This window comes from Phocoena phocoena, chromosome 2 (assembly GCF_963924675.1).
Source record: "Phocoena phocoena chromosome 2, mPhoPho1.1, whole genome shotgun sequence".
Taxonomy (NCBI): Eukaryota; Metazoa; Chordata; class Mammalia; order Artiodactyla; family Phocoenidae; genus Phocoena; species Phocoena phocoena.
In genome coordinates, this window is record NC_089220.1 from 103454861 (window position 1) to 103469604 (window position 14744).

At 47.2% G+C, this 14744-nt stretch overlaps 1 protein-coding gene and 1 non-coding gene across 3 annotated transcripts in view; one reads left to right on the plus strand and one right to left on the minus strand.

Moving 5' to 3' along the window:
- Positions 1-12786, minus strand: part of ANXA2 (annexin A2) — a 44791-nt gene extending 32005 nt beyond the window's left edge. Inside the window, exons 1-2 of one of the 2 annotated variants that reach the window (XM_065872122.1) lie at positions 12556-12786; positions 638-696 (exon numbers count right to left, since the gene is read on the minus strand). In XM_065872122.1, the coding sequence (XP_065728194.1) occupies positions 638-685 (48 nt within the window). In that variant the 5' untranslated portion in view covers positions 686-696; positions 12556-12786. Of the gene's footprint in view, positions 1-637; positions 697-12244; positions 12288-12555 lie in introns of those variants that run through there. The other variant, XM_065872121.1, reaches the window with a different exon arrangement.
- TRNAE-CUC (transfer RNA glutamic acid (anticodon CUC)) lies at positions 4655-4727 on the plus strand. The gene has a single exon. It is a non-coding gene; the product is annotated as a tRNA-Glu (tRNA).
- Positions 12787-14744: the final 1958 nt, after the last annotated feature.

Genomic DNA, 14744 nt, shown 5'->3' on the forward strand with positions numbered 1-14744 from the left:
GATATATGTATCCGTATGGCTGATTCACTTTGCTGTATATCAGAAACTGACTGACACAGCAGTGTAAAGCAACTATACTCCAATTAAAAAAAAAAAAAAAAAAAGTCCTCGGGCTTCCCTGGTGGCGCAGTGGTTGAGAGTCCGCCTGCCGATGCAGGGGACGTGGGTTCGTGCCCCGGTCCGGGAAGATCCCACATGCCGCGGAGCGGCTAGGCCCGTGAGCCATGGCCGCTGAGCCTGCGCGTCCGGAGCCTGTGCTCCACAACGGGAGAGGCCACAACAGTGAGAGGCCCGCTAACGCAAAAAAAAAAAAAAGTCCTGTATCATCACAATAATTACTACCACTGGCATGTTAAGTATATAGCAGGATAAAATTCCAAGCATCTCAGTGTCACTAGTGTCTGTCCAATTTTAATGTGATGCCAAAACAGTTTCTGGAGCCATACCATTTCTTTCAAATGGAACTACTAGGAATAGCTAAAGTACTGGGGAAGACAGGGAAGCAAGGGGATTCCGGGAATGACTGTCCGAATTTTGTCCTCATTTTCCTTAGAGGTACAAGGAAAGGAAGAGGCACAGCTACCCAGAGAGATGACCAATTTGCAAAAATTACACAAAGTGAAAATGATATACTTACATCACCCTCCAAGCTGAGCTTGCAGAGAATTTCATGAACGGTAGACATTTTGAAAGAAGCTGGAAAAAAAAAAAAGTACAATTCTTTATTATGAAGAGGTTTTCCTTTCCCCCGAAGCGCAGTGATTCATTATACTCATCTCTACTTCTTGGGCCATTTCATCTGACGATATTAGAGTAATTTTTGCAAATAGATGCAATTCCTATCTCGTGATTGGGAAAATTAAAGCTGAGAGATGGTTTGCCTTAGGTTTGGAATGGACGACAGAACTAGCTAGTCTTGTTCTTGCCCAGTTTGAAGAGAACCTGGGGAGACTGACTTGTAAATACAAAACCAAAACGTTTCTTCCCAAGACCAGTGCAGCTTGTCCAAACAGGATAAGACTGAATCTTCCAGTTCTCCTAAAAAGTGATAATCTTGTCAAACCAGCCAGTACTGCTGTATTTTTCACCAATAATTTAATATATCATATATAATATATATCTATAGTCTGAAAACTATGGATATGTACTGATATCAGTAGCATTTTCATGCTGGCTGATTCCTAAATGGAGCCCTTTATTACTATCCATAATTATTCTCTTAGCTCACCAATGCTTAGAAGATATTAAACTGCATGGACATATATACACTACCAAACGTAAGGTAGATAGCTAGTGGGAAGCAGCCGCATAGCACAGGGAGATCAGCTCGGTGCTTTGTGACCACCTAGAGGGGTGGGATAGGGAGGGTGGGAAGGAGACGCAAGAGGGAAGAGATACGGGAACGTATGTATACGTATGACTAATTCACTTTGTTATAAAGCGGAAACTAGCACACCACTGTAAAGCAATTATACCCCAATAAAGGTGCTAAAAAAAAAAAAGATATTAAACTGTTGATGAGAAACACAATGGACAGATTTTGACATTAACTCATCCCATAGAAGACTGATCCTTGTATTTAAGATTCAAAATGGCTGAAGTGAAGTCATCTTTCAGTTAGTACCCTTAATTGGACAGTGATACGACAACGTAATGAACTGGCTTTCCAGCTTTGCAATCACACAGTTCTCGGAATTGATATACCAACCCCTGCCAATAAAAAGTGCTCAACTGGCAGGAAATGTACCTCCACTGAGACAAGACAGCTCATTCAGCCAACAGCCTCCCAAAAATAAAGAAAACAAGAGCAGAGCTGCATCCTCAAACAGTGGGAACAATGTCTGAATTGCAGCAACTCCTGTTTTGGTCTCTTTTTGCTTAATATTCTTTGATCAAGGAAACGGTGCCCATGCAATTCAGCTTTCTTTTCTCTTCCAACAGTTTGCTTAGTCTACGTGTTTTCAGACAGCTGGCTTTGAAGGAATATTTGGACATAGACATTTGTTAATTTATAGAAGGCGTTGGACTAGGCAGACTCCAGGCTCTGTGTGGGGTGAGTTAGAGGAATTAAGAGAAAAAGACTCGCCTTTATTTGTGGTTATGGAAGGATCTCTACAAGATTTTCACCATGAGCTCTCTCCTACACGACGTCCTTTCTCTTCTTGATGTTTACAGAAGCTTTTTTTTTTTTTTTTTTTTTTTTGCAGTACGTGGACCTTTCACTGTTGTGGCCTCTCCCGTTGCAGAGCACAGGCTCCGGATGCACAGGCTCAGTGGCCATGGCTCACGGGCCCAGCCGCGGCCGCTCCGCGGCACGTGGGATCTTCCTGGACCGGGGCACGAACCCGTGTCCCCTGCATCGGCAGGCGGACTCTCAACCACTGCGCCACCAGGGAAGCCCAGATGCTTATAGAAGCTTTTTAAGCACACGGCAAAAAAGAAAATCACAGCTATTCCAACTCCCCCATTCCCACAACTCTCAGACACTATCACATACACACCCAACCCCTGCAATGCATCACAGCACTGGGATACGATCCTAGTTTGCAGTCATCCTCTATAAATAAACTGTGGTACATCCAGACAATGTAATATTATTCAGCACTAAAAAGACATGAGCTATCAAGCCATGAACAGACACAAAGCAAACTTAAATGTATGTTACTAAGTGAAAAAAGCACTTTGAAAATGCTACATACTGTATGATTCCAATTATATGCCATTCTGGAAAAGGCACAACCATGGAGACAGTAAAAGGATCAGTGGCTGCTACGGCTTAGAGGGGAAGGAGGGAGGGACGAACTGGCAGAGCGCAGAAGATTTTTAGGGCTGTGATACAGTAATGGTGGATACATGTTATGACACGTTTGCCCAAATCCACAGAATTTACACCACCAAGAATGAACCCTAATGTAAACTATGTGTTTTGAGTGATAAAGATGTGTCAATGTAGGTCCAGCAATTATAACAAATGTACTTCTCTGGTGGGGGATTTTGATAGTTGGAGAGGTTGTGTGTGCATATGGGGGGGGTGCTGGGAATATATGGGAACTCTGACTTCGTAGTCAATTATTCTGTGAACCGAAAACTGCCCTGAAAAATAAAGTCTATTTTCTTTAAGAGTCTTGCTCTGTAGCTGGACTGTCCAATACACTAGCCACCAGCCACATGGGGCTATCAAGCACTGAAAAGTGTCCAGACCATACTGAGATGTGCTGTAAGTGTCAAGTACACACCAGATGTGGAAGAATTAGTATAAGAATGTAAAATCGAAGAATCATCTCCAACTTCAACTTGGGCCAAGAAACATTCTCTAGTGTGCCATCAGGATGCTGCTGGGAATCACCAACGAGGACGTGAGCTCCCCAGGACATGAACCACCTAAGCCCTGGCCTGGACTCCCACCCCCGGGGCTCAGTCAGAACTGGGCTAGGTTTGCAGCGAGGGATAAACGGTTGTCATCTGCCTTGCAGAATTCTAGTCCCCCCTGTAAACAGCTAAGAAAGAAAAATGTCCAAACAAAAAGGAAACCAACAAGTCAGAGTTGTTTCTGGGTGGATGAAATTCCACTTATTAGATCAGTTACTTCACATGGGTTCTGAGGTTTAGGAAATCGCAACTTGCAGAGGCGGGTAAGTTTCTGCCAGGGAGTTCTTTCAAGTTGCCTTTCCAGCTCCGAGCACTGGCTTGGGAGACAGCTGCCTAACCATGTCCCACACGGACCCCCCCTCAGCATGGTACAAACCAAAGACCATCGGATTCATGTAATCCTTCTCCCACAGGCACAATACAGAGACAGAAAATGGGGATTTTAAAAAGGCTCACAAGTCTTCCTTGCTGTTTAACAGTCGACAGTTGTACTGCTCTTTCACCTCACACGTAGTCAGTCCTACGTGCCACTACCAACTAAATTCCTCTATTTTATCTCGTCACAATAAATAGTTCAAAATCCATCCTTCCGTGATGTTCTCTTACTCCAGCTCCGTCCAGCCCTGTGTACTCCCCAGCAAAAGTGGACCTCAACCAAACTGTTCCTTGCTTCTCCCCAAACACACCGTAACTGCTTTAATCCACAGCACCTTGATTCGTGTCTCCTGCCTCATCTCCTCAGCCTTGTCTCTTCTTCTGATTACAGATGCTGCCCATTCCTCAAGTCACCACACCTCTGGCACCTGCTCCAATGGGGTGGCTGCAGCCCACATTCCCCGGCACTGCCTCTCCCACCTTTCAATGCCAGAAACACTTTCTGATGCCAGTAGACTTACTCACCACTGAGCAAAAGTGTCCTGAGTTCCTGCCACGCGTGCGCCACATATTCAGATGGCAAATACATAGCACAATTCAACCAAACGGGGGTCTCATATGCCCCAGAGTCCCAGTTCCCCCACAGATTTAAGAGGGCCTCTGCACACTCTAGGTGCTAAATAAACGGTCAGAAATGAGTTGCTATTTTGCATAATGAACATTTATATTTATATTGTTGATACTCATTCTGTAGGAAAAGAATGTCACAATAACCAAAAAAACAATATCCATGAAGCTTGGGATTACTCCATGCAAGTGTCTTCTGTATCCATATAAACATTGCCTACTCCATGCAAGCTTAAGGGCAAACACATTTTCACCTTAGAAATAAAACACGGCCCTCAGGACTTCCCTGGTGGTCCAGTGGTTAAGACTCTGCGCTCTCAATGCAGGGGGCCCAGGTTCGATCCCTGGTCGGGGAACTAGATCCTGCGTACGTGCCATAGCTAAAAGATCCTGCGTGCTGCAACTAAGACCCGGCGCAGCCAAAATAAATAAATATTTTAAAAATAAATAAATATTGAATATAAATATTAATAATAAATATTAAAAATATTATTTAATAATAAATTTTTTTTTAAGCCATGGCCCTCATTTCTTCACTACATCCAATCCGCTGGTTTCTTCATTACATCCTGGTCTCTTCACTACATCCAGTCCCCTGGGAATGCAAAGTCATCTTGCAGACGACTAATTAATCTCCAGAAGAAAGAGTCGGCTGTACCACTTATGTTTGTTAAAACATTAGCTTAATATAGCGCATATGATTAATGAGAAGATGTCAGAGTGCTGCTATCCTTGGAAGCAGAAAGAGAAAGTCTTGGCAGGGCTACTGTAGGTTACAATCACTGGTGACACCCAGGTAATCAATCAACAAGCCCCTAACACACACACACCGGGCCTGCCCCGCACTAAAGGCTGGGAGAGACACACACAAAACTATGAAACACAGACTCCACTCCTGCAGGACTTTGCAGCTCTCTTCCCTTCTCGCCCCAGGAAGACTAGCCCAGGTCACCCAGCTAATGAGTAAGGGAGTCAGGGCCAGGTTCCAGGTCCTCTGACTCTTGAGCCCTTGCCCTTTCAACTTCACCACAGTGGCTCTTCATTCCAAGAGATTAAGACATGGAGAGAGAGAAAGATAAAAGCAGCATGAGTGAGATTGGCTAAGGGTCTGAGAGGTGAGGTACTGACTAGTTTGAGAAGGACACTCACTCACTCTGGAAGGTTCCAGCCAGAGAAACAAGGGAGAGCCTGAGGAGATGGGATGTGGGAGAGTGTGGCGGGGGGGGGGGCGGGGTACGGGGTGGGGGTACGGACAAGAGGCCAGGTTTAAAACCAGCCATGTGTAATGCGGTGGCACGTGGGGGGCCTGAGATGTAAGTTTCTGAACTGTGCAGATTTAAGCTTGGCTATGGAAAGGGATTTGATGCCAATACTAAGTAACCATTCACCGCATTTGCTCTGGAGGCTGCATTTTCTTACTGAAACAACAGCTCTGCCTTTTTAGTGTACCTGTTGTTTTTAAGTCTCCATACCATAGGAGACAATTCCACCCCCAGTGACCACTTAGCACACTGAAAAATTCATAAGCGCATTAAAATCAGAACAACCGCTCCGTGTCTGGCAGACCTCTCCACAGACACGAAAATGGCATCACTCTTTCCAACACTACAGCTTCACAAAGATCGCCAACTGGTTTCAACTTGCAAAAAAGAAAAAGAAAAAAATCAGCAAATTCAACCTTTTGATGAGTACCTCCACATACCAGTACCTCTTATTCGCAGGAAAGGGTTGGGTGACTTAGACAAGATTGTTCAAATCGCCTTCTTCAGGCAAAGTGTTTTGTTTAAGAAAATAACTAGAGAAGTACAAGGAGACTCACTGAGAGCCATACCCACTTCAGACTGGCTTGAAATAACGCACCACTGGGAAGGGAACACAGACACTCCACCCTAACGAAGGGAACAGAACAGTTTCCTCTGGCCTTGAAAATATTAATAAATGAGACTGTTAACTGCCTGACTGGAAAAGCTCTTATAGCGCAAAGCTAGACATTAAAGAAATCCGTGCAGCTGCTGGAAATGAAGCAACTTACATCTAACATAAGCACTATCTTAAAGATAAGAGTTTGTCCTTTTTTTTTTTTAAACCCAATAGATTACACTGCATTTCACTGTTTCACTTCCAACACACAGTTGCAACAAAAATAGTACAAGTAAAACAGCTTTAACGTCTCCCCGCCCCCCCCAAAAAGTAAAAGAAAGTTTGCAAAAAGGTTGAAACAAACAAAAAAGGAAACCTAAAAGTTAGTGCTTCAAATAATAAAAACAAGTGCTACTGAAATGAATGAAGAACCAGCTCCAGAAAGCCCAAATATTAATTCTCACAAACAAAAACACATTGCAGCAGGGCTCCTCTGCCCAGCAGAATCTGAGTATAACCCAGCAGTTTCGTGGTCACACCCACTTTTAAAATGTGGAGTGTTGATGTGTTACTGCAAAACACTTCCCTAGCAACCATGATGAATCAATCAGGGGCTGGATGATACAAAGGAGGATTTTTTTAAAACCAAAAAAATGGGGGCGGGTGTGGGGATGGAGGGTTGGGATTCCCCACCAAGCCCTTACTGTGCAGTCCTGGGCCTACAGGACCAGACGGAAATTTTAAACCAAGAGGGGGTAAAAAAAAAAATGCATGAGTGGGGGGTAGGGGTAGAGCTCCCACTTTATTCACTCTCCACCCCTCCCTCCCAGAGCATTTTTATTTAACAGAACCTTCCTGAGAGCACACAGTTTTCTCCTTGGTTTTTATGGTCTTGATTAATGCCTGAGTCACAGGTGCAAGTCATTCCCCAGAAATCCTGGAATTCTGCCCAGGGGCCTTGATCAAACTGAGCAGGATGGACAGGGTGCTGCACTTGCTCTGGCCTGTCCCTTTTGCTGCCTGATCTGAATCAATATTTGTTTACTAACTCCAGACACACTGTGGCCTCAAGCTCTCAGAGCCTCTCGTTCAATCTCCCGAAGTGGGGTTGGAGTGGGCAGAAAGAGACGTGCAGAAGAATGATGTCACTTGGCACAAAGTACTCTCACGGCTGAGATCAAGGTCTTCACATCTACAACTCAATTTCAGTGTTTTATGGCCCAAATATTATATTTCCAATGGGGCCCTGCTGCTTACAGAAAAAAGTCTACACAGCATTCAAGATCTTCCACACTCTGGACTCTACCTACTTTTCCATAAATAAAGCACATGCAAACACATACACACACACACACACACACACACACACACACACACACCCAGCTCTACCTACTTTTCCATAAATAAAGCACATGCAAACACACACACACACACACACCCAGCAATGAAGTCAGACTGGATTGGTAATTCTCCAAACATATTCAGCACTGTCCAACTACCTCTAGGCCTGGGTTTTCCAGTTCCCTCTACTGGGAATGCTCTATCTGGATCAGCTGACATCCTCGGGAGACTTCAGGACACAAAAAATCCTGTTACCTTTCTCCTGTACCTCTCCCTGCTCTGTGCTCCTGTCTCTCTTGGTGTATCTGTGAAATATCAGAGCTGAGGGTACAAAGGCGGTCTTCCATTCTATCTGCCCCCAGGGTTTCTGTCTTATGCATCCCCATTTCCCCATAGGTCGGAGCACAGCGCCTAACACACTGGAGGCGTTCACTCACATTTCTGGATGGTTTACACACACTGGGTCTTTCCACATTATATCTTATTTTCCTTCTTTTCCACTACATTCTCCTTCCTCAATTTCCTTTCTCTTCCTCGGACTGCGTATTTCAAACGCAGCTCCAGTTCCATACATTCAGAGCAGGAGGCTTCAATTCCCAGCCTCTGTTCACACCTTTGCAAAGCCTGGTAGAGCAATTCAGGAGACTGCCTCTTTCTCATACGATATGCAGCTCTTCACCTTCTCCCACAGCTCAACCTCCACCTTTAATACCATCAGGGCCCCTTGGCTCCTAGCTCTGTCCACGGGACAACGTGGAAACGTAACCTACATCTCCTTGTGGCAAGAAAGGCAGGGAAGGAGGCAACAAGGAGGAAAGATTTGCAAGTGGCCTTGGGACTCTGACTTCCTCTGAGCTGGGAGTGAGGGGACTGGGTGTGGCAGAGAGACAAAGGGCAAGGATTCCATGTGACAGCCACTCCCTTGAGTCAGAACTTCCCACACCAAGCCTGGGAGTGTAACTCAGACCACTTACTTAGATGCTACTGACTTCTCTCTGACAAAGACTGAGCTCAGACGGTTTCACAGCTTCAGGTGTACCCTAGGGGAGACTTGGAGGTAATCTCACTGGAGCCGCTGTGAAGAACAAGGCTGGGCATCTCCTGACCCCTACAGCTGACCTGCTCCCCAACAAAAGAGACGGGGACCGCCTCTGGCAACTGGAGGAGGAAAAACAGACCTGACAGTGAAAGAGCAGAAAAAATTTTTTTTAAAAGACTGGAATTTCCTCCTGATGTAGCCTACAACTAGAATAGAGTGTGGCACCAGGGAAAAAGAGGGAGGTGGGTTCCCATATGCATGCAAAAAAAGAACATTCCATTTCTATTCTTTTTTTTTTTTTAATTTACTTTTGGCTGTGTTGGGTCTTCGTTGCTACCCGTGCGCTGGCTTTCTCTAGTTGCGGCGAGCGGGGGCTACTCTTCATCGCGGTGCGCAAGCTTCTCATTGCGGTGGCTTCTCTCGTTGCGGAGCATGGGCTCTAGGCGCACAGGCTTCAGTAGTTGTGGCTTGCGGGCTCTAGAGCACAGGCTTAGTATCTGTGGCGCACAGGCTTAGCTGCTCCGTGGCATGTGGGATCTCCCCGGACCAGGGCTAGAACCTGTGTCCCCTGCGTTGGCAGGCAGATTCTTAACCACTGTGCCACCAGGGAAGCCCTCTGTTTCTATTCTCACAGTCAAATCCAGAAGGCAGGTTAAGTCAATGATAACTTTAAACAACACTTTCCCTAAAGCAAGTAAACTATGACACTCAGGTCTGTGGAACAGCTGGATTAAAGGGGAAATGAGCCCCAACCAAGTTTGGAAACAAATATTAATCTGGGAGAACGTAAAGCTCAAAATCCAATTACTGTCTATACAAATTCACTCGATTTTGTCTATTTTATTTTTTTCCCCACTAGATTTAAAGCCTAAAGAGCAGAGTTTTGTTTTTGTTTTGGTCTGTTTTGTTCAGTGCTATATCCTCAGTGCTTATACTGTAAGTAGAACATAGTAGGTGCTTAATAAATATTGTGGAATGAACAGATGTTTAAGGCAGCCCAAGAGAGCCTGGGAATGGGTTCGTGCCCTGGTCCGGGAGGATCCCACATGCCGCGGAGCAGCTGGGCCCGTGAGCCATGGCTGCTGAGCCTGCACGTCCGGAGCCTGTGCTCCGAAACGGGAGAGGCCACAGCAGTGAGAGGCCCGCGTACCACACACACAAAAAAAAGAGAGCGCCTGGGACTTCTAGTTGTGACACACCCACGCTCAGTTTGTAAGAAATGTCTCAGCAGGAGCACAGACCCACACAAGGGAAGACCAAGAACGAAGGCCAAATTCTAGGCCGGATGGTGCAAGAAGAGCCTACAACCCTCAGAATCAATAGCAATTATAGAAGGATATCTACCTTGCCAGGAAAACTACTTAAATTAGAAATTAGTCAGGGAACCAATGGTCACGACTAACGGCATGTCAATCGATACAGCATTTTTAATAGCTCAGAGGATGTTATTGTGACCCCAGTCCAAGACCAAGCTCTTGCTCAAAGCCAGTGAGTCAGCAGTATTTCCTGGGCATTTGCAACAGGCAAGCCATTTAGCACTGCAAGAAATCACAAAATCTAGGCGGTCCCCTAATCATAAACCTCCAACTAAAAAATGTACATTGATGGTCACACCCTTGCACTGCAGATGCAATCCATACCTCTGGAGAAAGCCTTCACTGAAGATTTGAGATAATAGGTGGAGTCAGAAGTGTTGTATGGGATTGTCTTAACACCACTGACCACTAAGCACACTGAACCCGGCCTCATATGAGATCCTCCTTCACAATGCTTGAATAATATATTATGTGGCTCCTTCCATAGCCGCAAATTCTATAAATTACATGTTTAGGTTTAAAAATGCTGTTATCTTTTAAATAACACATCTCCCCTGGGTTGCTGAGGTTTTCAGGACCACCAACCATTCCTAACGCTGAATATTAATGAATATTGACTGAACCTGCTTGTCTCTAGCTGGGTATGAGAACACTGAAGTGGGAGGGAGGGGGAGTGCAGCAGAACTGGAGAAGAATGGACAGGCTTTTGTAATACGTGGGGGCGGGGGGTCCTCCAAGGAGGCAGGAGGAAGAGAGAAAAGTAGAGAGGGTGATAAGGACATCGTTTTCCAATTAAAATAATTTAATCAGGGCCAACCTTAAAACTGAGAAAACTTCCAGTAAAATACTTCCATGATTTACTCTTACATCTTATACCTCACCCTCCTCCCACCCTCCCTCCCCACCCACCATCACTCCCATCCCGCAAATTCGGCATGTACTATCAGTACTTTGATATAGCGCGGGTAAGGTAGGCGTTTTCTCGGCTAGCCTGAGAACCTAAGCACCTTCTGTAACATTGTTTCAGTGCTGTAGCGCATTCTGCACTGGAAATGACCAAGTTCCGGACAGGCACAGTACGGCACACTTTTGGACAGAACCCATCAGTACCGTCAGTATGAGCTCAGGGGTCCCGACCCCTGGACTCCAGGACCGTAGGGTTCCTGGTAAAGACCCAGCGTGCCCCATGAGGTTACTGTTCTTTTACCTTTAATAGCTTTAAAATGGCAAATCTTAACACAAAAAGAATGACACTCGGTTTTGGTATGGCACTTAATGTTTCCAGCGTGCTTTACAAATTTATTTTTGAATGAATATGGTTTTTGGAATCTTCGATAATAACCCTATGTGGGGAAAGTAAGAATGTGCATTCTTAGACCACTTTCATAGATAAGGAAATTGATGTCCACACCTTTTTTTTAACTGAGAGTTGATGGAATCCAGGCCTACAACACCAGGCGCTGGAACCCATCTCACAGAGCTACAAGGAGCAGCCCGGGGGGCTACGCCCTTTTCTGTACCCTCTGTCCCTGACTCAATGTCGCATCAGCGCCAGTAAGTCAGTGACGATTCTCCCCACAGAACCACGGGAGAACACTTCCTTTCCTGATGCAAAAGTAGTCAACCAAATAAGAAACTCTCCAGATACACGGAAATCAAAAGTTGCTCTCCTACAAGCTAAGCTAAACAAAGGAGAATGAGGGGAGGTTCTTCCGTTGTTTTGTTTTACTGGGGCAGGAGGTTGCTGCTAAAAACTCCCACCCCTCATCCTCCCCCGACTGCTTCCCTCCTGCTCGTCGGCACAAGTTCCACAAATGCTCGTTTGTTTCAAGTAAAGTTAACTTGGAACAGATGGGGATTATTTTCTAGATAGCCGTAGCGCTAGTGTTAAACGTGGAGGGTGCCGCACGTCTGCTCTCCACCCGACCAGGGGCTCGCAGGGAGGCCACACCCAGCCCCCCAGCGGCGCCCGGCGCGTCTGGAATGCGAAGCCTCCCTCCGCCCCGCTCCCCGGCGCCACCTCGTCGGGCTTCCTGCGAGCACTTCGCGGGGGATGCCCAACTCTCTCCTTCTGCCCTGCACGCCCCAGGCCGGGGCACACGCGGCCCCCCTCACTCCTGTCCAGACCCCCCCTCGCCACTGGGCGCCCTCCCCGCAAAGCTCCTAGTGCGGACCGTCCCTTCAGCCCCCTCCCCGGACGGCCTCCCGAGTCCCCGTCTCCAGAGCTGCTCTTTGCAAGGCCGTCTCCTTCCCCCGCTCTCCACACCCCGCCAGCGCGGCGGCCCCGGGGCCATAGCGGGCGGGGCGCCCCGCTTACCTGGGCCAAGCGCAGTGCGCTGCGAGCGTCGCCAGATGCAAAGCGGAGCCAGCTGGCCTGGGTGGGGCTTTTATAGCCGCCACATCCTCGCGGTGCACGGGAGGCCCGCCCCGCCGCCCCCCGCCCCGCCTTCTCCTGCTCCGGCCGCTAGCACCCGAGTCGGGGTGACTCACATTCCCCGGTCCGCCCGGTCGCCCGCGGGAGACGCCTCGCCCTGGAACGTTACCCGGGCCGCGCCAGTGGGAGCGGCCCCACGCCCACGGCCCTGCCGTCTGATGAAGCGCCGCCGAGGCTTCCTCGAGGCCTAGTACCGGCCTAGTTTTCTCCTCTCTTCCTCTTTTACTTCTCGAGCGCCACGTCGAGTGCGCAGCCCTGCCTCAGGTTAATACGTTTTCAAGACTTTCGTAGACTCTGACCTTAAGTCGCTTTTTTGTTTAAGGCGTCAATGCAATGGAAGGAAGAATTGTTCCAAGAAACATAAATCGTGATTCCCCTGAGCTGGGCCGTTGGCATCCAGCTCCCCGTTACCGTCTGCAAACATATCAGCTTAACCTCTGACCGGCTATTGCCGGGAGGATCGCGGGGAGGGAGATCCGCCGGGTCCTGGCGGGCAAAGGACGGGCCCCGCCCCGGCCTCGGAGCGCGCTGGGAGACGCGGAACCATGGTGGGAGTTGGGTGGGGTGGGGGTGTGGGTAGGAGGCCGAAGCCAGGAGCCAAGGTCCCACCCCGCCCGCCCAGGGAGGCGCCCTTTTCCCGAGCGCTCTCTGCTTGGCTTCCCTCCATGCCTCCCGCGGCCGTCCGGGACTCCCGCGCGTCCTCGTGGCAGGCCGTCCCGGGCTGGGTGGGGCCGGTGGCTTTGACCCTCGACTTCCAACAAAGAAGTTTCCTCCCTTCCTTCTGTCCTAACTGACGTTGTTTTTTTGAGTTTTTTTGTTTTTTCTCAGACTCTTAGCTCCATGGCTTGGTTTTGCTGTTTCTCGCTTTTCTTCCACTCTGCTTCCACGAACCGCAGTGGCAACATGCAGGCAAACATGGTTTTGTGGTTGATTGCGCAAATACTGTATTCACCTCAAACTAGCAGGAGAGTTTTGCTAAGAATCCCAAAGATCTCTCTGCACCTTTGAATTCCTCCCTTTCACAGACCTCACTTAGCTTTCTCCTGATGCTTCTGTTTTAATCCCGTCTATCTTAACGTCCATTTTTACTTTCCAGTTAAGCGTCACTTCACTCCTGGGAATCAGTAAACAGCAAGGCCAAGGCATCGTTGCCAAGCTCACAGTCAAGTCCATACCACAAATGGGGTCCCTGGACACTCAGCCCAGAGCACTGTTACCCATTTCTTTCACTCAGAATGAAACATGATAGGCACTGTCAGAAGGACAAATAGAAAATAAAGCAATTCTGTTGATACAATTTCTGACTTACATTTATAGCCCTTCAATTTAGGCTGAAAGTTTACAGCCTAAACATTTTGGAACAGGAGAACATAGGCTGACCGTAATGGTGAACGGGATTCTGCTTCCCTTCTCTTCTCTGGGCCTCTTGACGCCCAGCTGTGCTGTGATAGACCCTCTACAGAAGATAAGATTTAATTCAAATCATGTGGAATACCTAAAAGCCAAGTAGCTGGAAGAATGCTTTTGCTTGTCTAGGGCATCCAGCAAAGCCAAACATACAGATCTGTCCAATAACCAGGGTCTGCTTCTTGCTACAGAACTTCACACTGATATTTTCATAAAAAGGAAGCTATCAGAAGTCATGGTTTGCTCTTTCTGAGGAATGGGGGGGGGCAATTCTGCCAGTTTAAATGAGCTTTTGAATCTCTGAGTGCAAAGATCCTTTTTTTTCTTTCTTTCTTTCTCCTCCATGGCTGGAAGAATGTTTACAACAGATCTCAGACTGTGTCTGCTGCTGTGCATTCTGTTCTCTAAAGCCTTGACTTTATTTTGTTCACACTTTCTCTGATGCGCCTCAACACTGCTAATTGTGCCTAGCTAGCAGTGATAGGCACTCACTAAAACGTACAGAATAATAGAATTATTCACCCAATAACGGAATGTTAGAGCAGAGAGGGTCCTTAAGAGACTAACATTTCCAATTCTTGATTTTTATAGATGAAGGAAACTGGAGCCAAATAAAGTCTCCTGCCCAGTCCAGAGATTTAAAAATGCACTCAAGTTACTTATTGCAGTTTAACAAATTACCGCCCATACTTAGTGGTTCAAACATAAATAAAACCATTTATTTGCTCATGATTTTGCAATATGGACAGGACTCAGGGGCAACAGCTTGTCTCTTCTCCATGGTGTTGGATGGGGGCAGCTCAACTAGGGTTGTAGGATGGAAAGGAACTTCACTCATTTGGTGCCTCAGCTAGGGTTGCTAGAATGGCTGAGAGCAGGCTGGGTCTCTCCGTCCCTTGGACTCTCATCTGCCAGGTCCTCCTCTCTACACCAGGATAATAACGGAAGCTGGCTCTCAAGAAGCAAAAGCTGAAGC